This window comes from Cupressus sempervirens, chromosome 6 (assembly GCF_028749045.1).
Source record: "Cupressus sempervirens isolate cs-2001-9-10 chromosome 6, ASM2874904v1, whole genome shotgun sequence".
Taxonomy (NCBI): Eukaryota; Viridiplantae; Streptophyta; class Pinopsida; order Cupressales; family Cupressaceae; genus Cupressus; species Cupressus sempervirens.
In genome coordinates, this window is record NC_143123.1 from 596,409,568 (window position 1) to 596,423,520 (window position 13,953).

Sequence of the window (13,953 nt, forward strand, 5' to 3'; positions counted from 1 at the left end):
TCTATTCATAGGAGTGTAGAGGGTGTTACGGTCCTCTTGAATGTGGGTGGGAATGTGGTTTAGTCTTCTACTCCTAGTGATAGTGTCTCTTTGGATGTTTGTGGGAATGTGCCTTTGGTGTCTACTTCCTCTAATAGGGCTACAACCATCATTTTTTGGTAGTGTTGGATGGATATTTTGCAACCGACAGTTTTGGGTAAAAATCCAGTGGCAAAATAGGATGACTAGCCACAGCGTGTGAGACAGTCTCTCCTATCTTAAAGGAAAGGCTCCCCCTTTTCGCCGTTTCTTGGATCAACTCAAGGTAAGCAAGAAGTCAAGAGATTTTATAAAATGGGTGTTACCAATAACTACTCTTCTTATTTTTCGAGAAAGAATCCAGTTACTTGTGGAGCGAGTAATGGGCAGGGTGAATCTCTAACTACACTTCTATCAAGAGCTGGAAACAATGATATCGATAAAATTTCACTAACTGAAAGGCTAGCTGAAAATGTGCTGGTTTGGCTCTAAGTCCGGTCGTACTTCTATACTTTACAATTAGGGCACAGAAGCTCCTAAAAGTAAGAATAACTTAACTAATTTGCAAATTAAGAAAGAAGTATAAGCCACTAACAAAGCTTCTAGCTATACACTTCCACAATTGCCCCTGGTCAAAGCTCTGGCTCCAATTGCTTCTTAACCCTTTTTATATTCAATTCACGAAATACAATTACCAATAATACAATATAACATGAATCAAAGATAACTTAGATGAATTATAGACAAAGCTTATAACTCACACAAGTAACAATCTCACTTAATCAAAGTTAAGTCTCAAATGCTCCTTTGTATTCACTTTTTCTCAAAATAGTGCTACACAAACAAAGTTTTGTTGGCACAATTTCTCCAGAGCTCTTTTGCATAAAGATAAAGATGATTTTACAATGAGGGGGTACTTCTTCATATAAGCACAGGAGTTGAGAAAAAGGTGGAGGAAAAAGAGGGAGCAACTCAACCAACTTTGACCTAGTCTAACTAAAAGAGAAAATATAGGGTTACATGCAATTGCACATGCAACTCACATTACATTTTTTATATACACATGTAACTCGCATTACATGTAATTACACATCTTCATGTAATACATCCACTTCAATTACAAACATGAAAGAAGAGGAAGAAAGAAAAGAAATGAAACAATCCTAGGGATTGTCTTGAAAGGCCTTGTAATTGACGATGCTATCCCCAATGATAACAAGATTGGGAGTTCCTGTATTTTGTGTCATTGCATTCACCTTGATAACCATGATGTTGCTTCTTTTGATAGCCTTTGACTCTCTTTGATGAATTGTCCATTGTTATTTGAAAATTTGACATGTTCAAGCTTTTCTCGCTTAAGTTGTCATGAATTATCTTTTTGTAGATCAACACAAACTAGAATCTTTGACACTTTGAAAACCTTCTTGACGGTATCCAGATGCAAACTCGGAATAACTTTCCATCAACACCTTTAACTCTTTTTTTATTTGAAGTAAAGTGCTTGGCGCATGTCAATGTGTGCAAATGGAGATTGCTGATTTTCAAAATGTGACTTGGGGTTTTCAAGACATTATTGCATGAAAAATGATTACATGTAAGTGCAACATGTAACAAGGGATAAAGGATGAGATGGAATGTGAAAGCGGATGGTGGATGAGCTTTTACATGTAAGTGCGAATAGTAGATGAGGTGCAAAGCATAGAAAAAATCGAAAAATGGAAAAGCATGTATTTTCTCATAGAGGCGCGAAAGCATATGGAGAGGCAAAAATAAAGTGAAGTTTGAGGGAAAATGAACTTTATAGTCGTCTTAGGTGAAAAAGTGAAGTCAAAGTGCATGGGAAAACATGGATATGACATTTTTGACTTTTTAAAAAGTGACCTTAAGTCAAAATTGAGGTTTTGAGATGCAATTACATGTAAGAATTTTCATGTAATCGTGCCGTGCGAGTGGATGCGAAAAGTGAGATGAGTGAAAATGGAAGCGGAAAATGGGATTACATGCATGTGCGGATGGTGAATGAGATGGAAAACATGTAATCACATTTGTCGGATGAGATGCGAATGTTGTGACATAGAAGATGGAAGTGAAACGTGATGATGCTTTCACATGAAGTGAAGCAACAACAAGTTCTTGGGAAAGAACTTATAACTTTTCTAAAGTGTAGAAAATCGGAAAGCAAGCACAAAACACAAAAACTCAAAAAAAAAATGTACCTTTGGAAAGTGACTCAAACATTTCAAGAAACAAAACACTTCAACATGCAAATTCGAATTTGGAATTTGGGGAAATTCTCAAAGTGTGAAAATGAGAGTTTTTATCATTTTTAAAGGCAAAATGCACTTTTCATGGCATATATATGGACAAGTGTGCAATAACAAGCCACAATATGCATGTAAATAGCAAGATAAGCATGAATTGATGAGCAAATTTGAAAATGTCCACTTACTTGGAGGTTAAAGAGCCAAAATAACAAGTTTTATAGAGTTAAAGGCCAATTCTCCCTCAAATCCGAATTTTCAAACAACTTTTTGACTTTTTTCCGTATTTGCATGTAATAGACATTCAATGGTCAAATTTGATATGAAAAGGTGAAAAACGTGTCTCCAAAGACAATAGTACGTATTAAAAATAAAAGATGACCCTTCTTGATTCAAATGTATGGGCTGAAATGCCATTTTTTGAGATTGTTTAACAAAAACATGATTATTTATGCAAAAATCTGGGCCGTTTTTCCAAAAACGTGGCAAAAAAAATGCATGTTTTTGAGTTATTTTTGACTTGTGAATGCAAAAACAGCTACCTCAAATACATATACATGGATGCAGATGCAAAAAAAGTGACTTCAAAACACATAAAAGTGGATAAAAACCTCATTTTTTTGGGCGTTTTTAGCAAAAACGTGATTCATAAAAGGCATGGAACAAATGTTTTGGCTGTTAAACACCAAAATATGAGTCAAAATGCAATGTAAAACACTTAAAAAGCCAAATCGATTCCTCTTGGAGCAAAAACGTGAGCTAAAAATGATGTATTTTGAATTTTTGTTTTAAAAAATGTGCCCTTGGATAGAGCTCAGAAAAATGTCTTTTAGCAAGATGAATTCATTTTTGATGTTAGAAAATCCATTGCCAAGCAAAAATGATCCTATTGGAGAAGATCTCATGCAAAACCATCAAGTAAATCTTCCAATGAGCAAAATCAAGTTCTTGGAGATAAGATAAGATAAGATAAATTTATTAATGTCCAACAAAAGACCACAACGTGGGTCTATGGGACTGGAAGCTTACAAAAAGGAAAAAGTAGACAAACGGAGCACCAAACGGTGTCCAAAAAAGAAAGAACAAGCACAACAAAAGAAGAAGAAAGCAGGAAACATCACGGAAAAGATTAGGTATCCGTCTTTAAAGGGAAACAGTCCAACAATGACTGATCTATGCGGCTACTAGAAGCCCTGTGATGAATTTGAGTGCCATGAGAGGAGTGTCGCTGGCAAAAAGGTCCCCTGTAGGGTCTCACTGATTTGGAACAGCCCGTGTTAGGGAAACAGTACGGTCGCTTCACACCTCGAGCTGGAGTTAAGGGCGAGAAGAAGGTCGTAATAAGCTGTGTCTGGGTATGACTCCTGGGAAATGAAAGCTGTAAAGTATGGTCATGAAGCTGTAAGGACTCGTGGAGATAGAGTGCAATGCAATGCTGATCGGTGTACCTGAAAAAATCCGAGAGGGATCTGCAATCTCTAAACAGATAGTAAAATCTCCCTCTAATCTCGTAGTATATGGGGCATTTGAAAAGAAAATGAATCTCAGATTTTGCCTCTGCTAAGGTACAAAGTGTACACACCCGATCCTCTCTAGGTGATCGACCTGAATCCGGAGTTTGTGCGAGCCCACCCTAAAGGAGCCAAGGGAGATACATAGGGCGTGAGTCCAGTATCTATGTAAGTACCCAGGGCGTACAATAATCCCATCTCAGATAACTAAGAAGTGCTCAGCATAGAAAGCCATCCTTGGATGTAGTCCCCGTGGAGGATCCACCCAGGTCCGTGTGATATACTTCCTGTAAATGTCAAGTCTGACATGCTCGTTCAACTCCTGCCGAGAAGGGAGTAGATGAGCCAGGGCATCCAATGAGAATTGGTAGGGAGGAAGATGATCAATGTCGATCCCCACTGAACTCTGTAGGATAGTAGCCTGAGCATACCAACCACGGGCTCTAGTGGCAAGATCGACGTCAACAATAGCAACTGAGGAGCAGTAGGCTAAATAAGGGTATCTGTGTTGGCCTTCCTCCGAGTCAGCAAAGCCACGAAGACGGTGGAGAAACCAGATCAAGTCAAAAATGGTTGTAAGTTTGAAGGGGTGAGCACCGAACTCGGCCAAAATAATATTGTGGGGGGTAGAATCGTTACATTTGATAATCCGACGGAGGAGCATAATCTGGGTACGCTCGATCATGGCCCAATCCAAGTCTAAAAGAGAAGGACCCCAAACCACCGAACCATAGAGCACTGTGGGTCTTACTAAGGAATCCAGGAGGGATAGCTTAGACGATGTATCCTGAAAGTGGTGTCTGAAGCACTATCTCTCGAGCATGGCAAGGGAACCCAACCCTTTAGTGATCCGAGGCTGAATAGCTAATCTCAAGCTGAAATGAGATCCAGAAAACTTAACCCCAAGGTATGTGTAAGATGATGTAATCTCAACTTCTCGACCCTAGAAGTGAAAATGGAGATGTGAAGTCTTCAGACCGTTGAAGACCATAACCCAAGTCTTCTCAAGGTTCACAACCAACTGTCTCATATCGCAAAAAGATGCAAGTCTATCTAAAAGCCTCTGAAGACCCTCAGGAGAGGAAGCAAGAAAAACCACATCATCAGAAAAGAGAAGGATGAAGATCAATACCTGGTGTAGATGACAACCATCACTTGGAAGCGAGGAGTCACTAAGAAAAGCCTCAAGCTCATCAATGTAGATCCCGAACAAGGTGGGCGAGAGAGGGCAGCCCTATTTCACACCAATGGTGCTCTGGATAGGATCAAAGCGGCCCTCTGTGGTCCAGAGTCTACCAATCACAGTCTCATATAACCTCATAATAGCCGTCAATAAGATCTCAGAAATACCAATATCTCTCAGTCTCTGAAAAAGGGCCGCTCTGGGGATGGAATCAAAAGCCTTATGAAAATCCACAAAACAACAGTAGACTTTCTTCGAGTGATGTCGAGCCTCCTCAATAATAGCTCGTAGTGTAAAGATATGATCTATGGTTTGGTAGTCTGTCCTGAATCCTGCTTGACCCTTAGCCCTGCAATTCCTCCTATCAAGCTCACTGGATAAAATAGTATTCAAAGTTGTAGCATAAAGTTTGGCAAATGTATGCTCAATCATGATGGTCCTATAGTTTCTGAGATCAGAGGTTAGCCCAGACTTATGGATCAGGTGAATAATGTATCTCGACCAAGAGTCCGAAAAACCAAAACAAACCACTCTATTAAAGAGCGTAGAGAGATAAGGGCCCAAGATCGTGGTACCGAGTTTGAAGAGCTCCGCCTGAAAACCCTCCTCATCAGCTGCCCTGCTGCATCTCATAAGTCTGATGGCCTCGTAAATGCTAGAGGTGGAGAATAAGTGACAATGGGGGAGCGGGCTGGGAAGGGGGGCGAGTTGACTTGGGATGTCATACAATGTGGAGATATGGGAAGCAAGGAGATGAAGGTCAGGGGTGGACTGGGGTTGGCTACGCCTAGGGAACATGATGTGCCAAAACAACTTGGGATACTGAATAAGCGTGTCTCGAAGGGATCTGCCTTGTGAAGCAATAAATAATCGCTTCTTATGGCGAAGAAAGCGTTTGTAAGAGAGCCGTAAATTGGTGAAAGCGGGGGAATGAGTATCAAAAGCCAAGCGCAAGGAGCAGTGGAAAGTTTTACAGTCATCATCAAACCACTGATTCATGGGACAAGTATTACGTCGAGCCAATCTGTGAGTGCTGGAAATGGAGCGGTGAGGGATAGAGAGGAGAGCCGACTCCCAAATCGCGGTAGCTAGTGAGTGAAACGTGGTGGACACCTGACTGTGATCCATGAAGCTAGCTGGGCAGAGGAATCTTCTCAAATGAGAAATGAAGAAGTCTTGATCACTATCCTCGAAACGGAAATGAGTGTGGGGGCGGAACCGGGCAAGGTGAGTAGAGATGGGTGATAAAGGGTGGGAAGAAACACGGACCGAAAGGCTAAGAAGGGCATGATCAGCCAAGGGAAGATGGGAGATAGTAAAATTTTGAATGGAGGGGAGGAAGGAAGCAACAACCAGGATGTAATCCATCACGCTTACACCCCCACTATGAGGCCAACACGTAAAAAGCTCAGAACTCGAGAAACAAGAGAGGCCATTTAGAATCACCAAGTTGGAGGACTCACAGAGCTGGAGAAGGTGGCGACCATAACAAGTTAGAGGTCCACTGTGATCCTCGAATAAACGCTGAAGCCCCATACTAGTAAGATCCCTTTTAGTAGTACAAATCAAATCGGACCCACGGTCATATTGGGGGGTCTGGAGATCTTTAGTCCGTGCATTAAAATCTCCTAAGATGATGATGTTGCCCATAGCCCCAAACTTGGAGATGCTCTCAAAAAGTTTTAAAAAAGGGTTCCCATCCTCAACACTATGAATGGCGTAAGGTGAGGTAGTTAGCGGGAAGTAACAAACAACAATGAAGATATCTTTCTGACGGTGACTGGTACCTCCAACTCGGGTCCACATAAATCTGGCATAAGTGTAAGAAAGAACCAATGTGGTATTACTGAACAGATCATCTCTAATCAGACAAGCAACTCCACCGGAGCCACGCACACCACCCGAAGCTCAGACCTCCTCTCTGCAAATTGAAAGCCATTGATACCATGTGTTCTTCCAAAATTAGTCCTTTTGGGAGGTAGAACATGTTTTAAAATATGTTTTTAGTTAAAATCATACCTTTTGGGGTGACATGCATATTTTAAAAACTCTCAGCAAGGTAAATCGAACCTTTTAGGGTGTATGACACATTTTAAAACATGCATTTGATCAAAATCAAACCTTTTGGGGAGGACGTCATATTTTAAGTGTAATCTCATGTTTTTGATGCAATGACATATAAAACTCACCTTTTGATGTAATGACACCAAAAAGGTCCACTTTGATAGTTTTATGCTTGTATGTTGAACTTTATATTCAATAGCATGTAAAATGTCCACTTTCGATGGATTTTACGTGTAATTGCATATAAAATGTCTACTTTTGATAATTTAAAGTCATTTAACAAACATATATCAATTTAATTTCATTAAAATGTTACTTTAATTAGTCATAAACAATATTTATATATCATATAAAAAATATAACACATAAATATCATTTAAAAAGTAACATTTAAATGAGCATTTGATTTAAATATGAAAAATTAAACTGAAACTTATAATTTATATAGTGATTTTAAGTGAAAAATCAAAAAGTAACCTAACTTAAAATTATAACATAAAGTGCACTATAGTTACTTTAAGTGAAAAATTTAATGATAAAATAACTTAAAAACATAACATAAAGTGAATTTAATTTATATTTTTCAAAAAGTGAATGTCAAATTAAAAACATAATATGATATTTTTAATTTGTGCTGTTGTGTCAAAAATGTCCACTTTTGAGGCACTAAAATGACCATATCTCTTGATTGACAACTCTGATTATGCTCTAGGTTAGACCAAATCGAAGAAGAAACTAAAAACCATGACATGAACAAAACCAAAGGACTAAAAGCCAACAAATACAAATTCAAAAGCAAAGAAAAGGATGACGAAGGCCTCAAAAATCAAGCAAAGGCTCGACAGAATGCAAAACGAAAAAGACTTGACGAAAGCCTTTAGTAAAACAATTTGATATACAAATTGAAGTCGATTGATTGATCAACATCGAACAATTGAATATCAAATTAAACTTAGAGATACACGAAACTAGCTTGAAAAAGTTTCATGTTGTTAACAACATTTTGTGGTGGCAAAATGCAGGACAACAGGTAGCAGCCTTGCTAGTGCCATGCTTGCAGGGAGAAATTGCGATGTTGCTTCTGAGATGGTGGGTGTTCTCTATTCGGGCCTTTTTTTATCCAGATGTTGGTGTTCCAACTTTGGACTTGATGGTTGGTAGGATGTGACTGCTAAAGTGGAAGAAAGTTGGCTTACTATGAAAGGAAAAAAATCAAGATGTCTATGTCCTCTTTTGATATGACTCTTTGTTCCCATAAGCACAGTGATAAAGGTAAATCTTAATTATTTCTAGTAGTGGGTGATTGATTTGGAGTTTTCTCTGGTAATTTCTTTGGTTTTTGGTTGGTTGCTAGTCTTTTTGTGCAACTGTTGGTTTAGGTTGTGGAGCCTATTGTGAAAGCCCATGATGTTTTCTTGTCCCATTCTTTTTGGTTTTGGTGTGCTTTCATAGTATATCTTTTGTTTTCCTTTTGTATAGGGTTTCGACTCCCTTCAAAACCTCTTTTTTTGCTAATTATATAAATAGAAGAACCAATCTGGTATCTAGTACTTTTTGTTGGACAATGACTTAGGTTAAGAGGGATCAAACAAAAAATTATAGGAGGAAGTGAGATACTCCTTGAACCTCTTCTAGTAGCTATGGTTGGCATCACTCATAAAATGAGAGAAAGGTATTAGTGTGCAATTGTCTTGTAGCCTCTATGCATGGACTAGCAGAGTCATTGCATTTGATGCAAGAATAGTAGAAATAATGTGACTTTGTGGTCTTTCATGAGTAGGGATGGCAAGTCAATAATCTATTACTCTCTTTGCATGATTGTCTTTAGCATCCAAACGGAAAGCGACACCACAAATGCCTTATATGCTATAGGAGGATAATCAATTTTTATTTTGAGTTTGTTGTATGATCTATCACCTACAGGAAAGCATCTAGGGAGCCTTTTGAATCTCTATGCAAACAATGATAAATCATTTTGATCTCATAGTAAAATGGAAAGAAAAAAATGTAGTGTTCCTTTATCTTCACTTTTTGGAATGAACAATGATAGATACTATTGCCTCACTAGATATGGTGTACCATCTCAACTAGTAACTACCGAGAACATGCCCTCAACCAATTAAGCTTTTTTAATACAATGTGACTCATGGAAGGGAAACCTCATCAATACGCCTCCCCACAATCACTCAATCATTGCTTAATCATTGTTAGAATGTAGGAGCACCCACAAGTCCCCTAAGCGTCTTGGGGATGCCCAAGAGCTCCTGAGTGTCTCATGGACTTCTAGAAGTCTCCTATCCCTAGTCATTTAATACTTTAAAAAAACAAATTCGTTAATTATACATATATTTTCTGTTGACTAAAGATTGTTTTTAGATCATTTACAAACCTAAGACATTTGAGCGATAAGCTGATTGAAGGACAATTTGTACTTGTTTTCATTATAATCATCTTTATGATATTTTAAATTTAATATAATCTTTCATTTGCTGATTTGACAATTTCATTTTTCAAATTGAAATTTCATTCAATATTCTTATTTCTGATTTGCAATTTGACATTTAACGTTCATTGTTCGATTTTCATATATTTAGTATTTGTGATTTTGCTATTTTACTTCTTAATAGTCTTTTACATCTTTTGATAACTACCATTTTAAGTACTATTTGTCTAACATATAGTATACACAACACTGCCCCCCGTTGTCGTCCCCAAAATTGAGGCCCTTTGCCCCCTTGTCTTTGAAGCTTGTCCAGATGCCCCCTCGCCCCACTGTCCTCGACGAGTGGGGTTACTATGATTATCTCTCAAATAAACATTACTATCTCTAATTAAGAATAATTCTTATTGCTTTTGGTATTTTACAAATTGCCTTGGGAAAATAGACATGAATGTTGTTTTGGACTTTGTTTGGTGTTATACCAAATCATTGGACTTTCAAATAACTCTCTTCGGTTAGATACATAGTCCTTAACGTTACCTAGATTGGCCCAATTTATATATTTTTATGGCTCTTACTGCTCCAAAAGGCATCCTTCATGATTTGGACTGTAAGGTTAAAAAGAGTTTCTTAAGGAAGAAAATTTAGACAAAGGAAATGACATTGGGTCAATTATGAATAATGTTTAGTCTAAAAAGAGGTGTTTTAGGTATAAGATTTTTCCTCAATAATATAGCTTTTGTTGTCCAATTGCATTTGAGGTAGTGTGGATAAACATGCTCTATGGGGGAGGATTCTTAAGCTCGAGTAATTGAATATGAAGAATTTTTCTTTCATTGCTAGGATGTTGTTCCTTGCTAGCAACTCTCTAATATAGAAAACAATAGAGTTGGGTAGTGGTATGATTAAACATGGCCATTTTAAAACTATAGATACAGATGACTATACACATTTTTGGAATGATACATTGGATGAATATAATGTTCTCTATGTGGAATTCTTAGATCTCTTGAAATTAAAATATGACTTTTTAAAAAGCTGACTAGAGTTATGTTTCTGATTTTTATTATGTAGTTATCTAGGATGGTGAGGATTTAAAAATATAAACATAAAGGTTTTTGGATAGGTCAACAATTCCCTCTCATTAATCATTTGGCCTATATTTAGCACTCTAGAAGGTCTCATTAGATTGATTTTCAAATTGCTTTTGTTGAGATTTGAAAGGTGTTTGGATGTACATGGTGCAAACCAATAATATCACCGTTGGAAGAAAATTTGGATGTTGAGAGTAGTTTTCTTTTCTAAATGTTGTCCTAAGGTTAATGCTTTTGTGTACTTGTAGCTTTAGATAATATTCTTCAAGATTATTCATGGTAATGAGTTGGTGTTGGATTGAAACACATGTATTCTTTTCCTTCAAGATGGAAAACTTGGTGCACATCATTTAACTTTCCAGTTTGCCACATTTGTTCGTCATTATAGTGAGTTTCATTGAGAATATCATCATGGAACAACTATGAGTATATCCAAGACTCTTTTCGAGTCAACTACATACTTCTTTGAAGTGAACAAACCATAAATGATGCATGATATTAGTGCCAGTTTGATTTGTTGGAAAATTTGATAGGTAAAAAAAATAGAGAATTTCCATTGGTACATATCATATAAGTTAGGTTTGCTGTAGATTAATGGACAATCTAATTGAGGCCTATGACGTTTGGATTCAAAATCATCAAGCAACTATTTGGTCAGAGTTAAGAGTTATGATGAGACTTAATATTCATGTAGCCTTTCTTCAACTTCTATCAATATAAAGCCTCAAGATTGTGAACTTACTAAATGTGAATGTCCTTTAAACTTGGTTAAAAGTAATATTGATAGCGCTTTAAAAGTCAATCTTGGAAATACTAGCACAAGAGTTGTTCGTCATGATCATAATCATGGCTTCAAGTCTTTTTTTCCCCCTTTTTTCTAACGGTGTTGGTTCTAATAATTTTGTGGAGGCTATCACCACTTGCCAACATCTTATAGAGGTTGACGCATCTTCTTAATATTATTTTGGAGATTGACTCTAAAATACTAATTTATAGTTTTAAAAGAAATTCATTTCTCAACTTTGAATAATGATAGTTGCATGAATAGTTTAAACATCCTATTTAATGGTTTCAATGTTTTCAATGTTGTTAAGTGGAACAATGTTGGATAGGAAGCAAATTATGTTACTAAATCAACTTCTATTTGGAATGACATCATAGTTGATAGTACATATAACTTGGATTTCCATATCTAAAACATGAGTAGAGACTTGAGTGATTTTGTGAATACTAGATTATCAACCCCACCCCATGAGATAGATCAATCCCACCCCCTCTCGAATCACTAATCAATGTGACCACATGATCTATATCCATGCGATTATAGTTCATTACAACTTGGATTCATCTACAATAAACAATGTCTCCTCCATATATCATGGGTTCCTGTATGATCCACATTCATGCACAACTTGCCTTTATGTTGAAGGGGAGAACAAGTAGCATGCGTGAAGAACAAAGATTCCTTTTTCAAATTCTATCATCCAATATGTCTCATAACAAATGTTAATATTTACACATAACTCATCACTTACGTGTTTGAAAGGCTTCTATTATTTAACATTTACAATCCACAACTCATCACAACTTGCCTTTATGTTGAAGGGGAGAACAAGTAGCATGAGTGAAGATAAAAGATTCCTTTTTCAAATTCTATCATCCAATATTTCTCATAACAGTTGTTAATATTTATGCATAACTCATCACTTACGTGTTTGAAAGGCTTCTATTAGTTAACATTTACAATCCACAACTCATCACAACTTGCCTTTATGTTGAAGGGGAGAACAAGTAGTATGCGTGAAGAGCAAAGATTCCTTTTTCAAATTCTATTATCGAATATTTCTCATAATATATGTTAATATTTATGCATCACTCATCACTTATGTGTTTGAAGGCTTCTATTAGTTAACTTTTACAATCCACAACTCATCACAACTTGCCTTTATGTTGAAGGGGAGAACAAGTAGCATGTGTGAAGAACAAACATTCATTTTTCAAATTCTATCATCCAATATTTCTATATTTCTCATAACAGATATTAATATTTATGTATAACTCATCACTTATGTGTTTGAAAGGCTTCTATTAGTTAACATTTACAATCCACAACTCATGAGGCTTAGCTAGTGATAATGACATGCTCACATGGAAATTATAAGATGACAATCTATTAAAGCAGTTGGGTTTCAACTACAAGCTACGTTAGATCACCCCATTCATTAATGCCATGACTTAAATTGAGAATAAATTAGATATTTCATTTCCCTTTGATAAAAAATCTATTGTCATATTTTGTTTTATATAATAGGGGATCACTCTAACCTATTCAAATTTCCTTTTGTAGATTAAAATCTTTACTCAAATAGAGTAGTAGTTTTAATCAAAGTAGAAAACATTTTGCAATGTGTTCACTACAAATAAATCTATGGCATTCTTTAAAATAAACTATTATTCCCATTCATCTTCATTCTTAATTTGTGGTATACATGATGAATCTCATATAACACACATGTAGTCAAAATGACATATCTAGGTGTAATCTTTTAGTTTAATAGTTGATTTCTTTGATATATTGGCATAGTATGGCGAGACTTGAGGCTTATCTATGTAAGTTGGGCTTTGAGACCTAAGGTAAGGCCAAATGAACATGTGTTTGGAATTCAGTATAGACAACCATATTTCTAGTTACGACCAAATGGACAACATGAGCTTGGAATTTGGTATAGACAAACATGTTTCTTGAAGTGTGCTATTTTTGGGAAAATGTTTCCTTGTAAATCTTATTATGTGTTTAAGGTTATATTATAATGAATTGCCTTTTGCATCTTACTATTTCACACCTAATCTTTTTTTATTTCTTTTAGTAAATCATTTATCTCTATGTTATACAATTTTTATGTTTTGAATGTTAATGTTGGTTTTATACAGGACTTGCCATGAATGTATGGAGAACTTAAGAGGATGTTGCTCAACCACTTGCACAAGTGCTCCTAGACTTAGACCCATCTTACGTGATGGCTATCGTTACGAGCGGTGGCATGTATATCGTGACTCAAAACATTAATCATAGCTTGTATACAAGACATTTTGAATTTTGTAAGTTACATTTAATCTCTTGATGATAATTTCCACTTTGATTTTATGTGTTTGTATATTTATTTCTTAGGAATAACTTATATCTACAATATTGGTTTTCAAAAATTCATTCAGTTTTTAGTTTATCAACATTTCGTTTTGAAAATAGAATAGAACATAACATTTGATATTATGTTTGTTTCAAACCACATGATTATTGTAAGGGGTGTCTTCAGAAAAATGATGCATCCTTACCTTAATTCTTTAACAAAATTGAGATGTTAATGAATATTTGGTATATTTA

At 36.3% G+C, this 13,953-nt stretch overlaps 1 protein-coding gene across 2 annotated transcripts in view; it reads left to right on the forward strand.

Moving 5' to 3' along the window:
• LOC149553656 (Rhodanese/Cell cycle control phosphatase superfamily protein) overlaps positions 1-13,716 on the forward strand; it is a 139,942-nt gene extending 126,226 nt beyond the window's left edge. For both annotated transcript variants that reach the window (XM_089789055.1, XM_089789057.1), the window contains one exon: positions 13,503-13,716. In XM_089789055.1, coding sequence (XP_089645181.1) covers positions 13,503-13,638 — 136 coding nt within the window. In that variant the 3' untranslated portion in view covers positions 13,639-13,716. The remainder of the gene's footprint in view (positions 1-13,502) is intronic.
• The last annotated feature ends 237 nt before the right edge of the window (positions 13,717-13,953 follow it).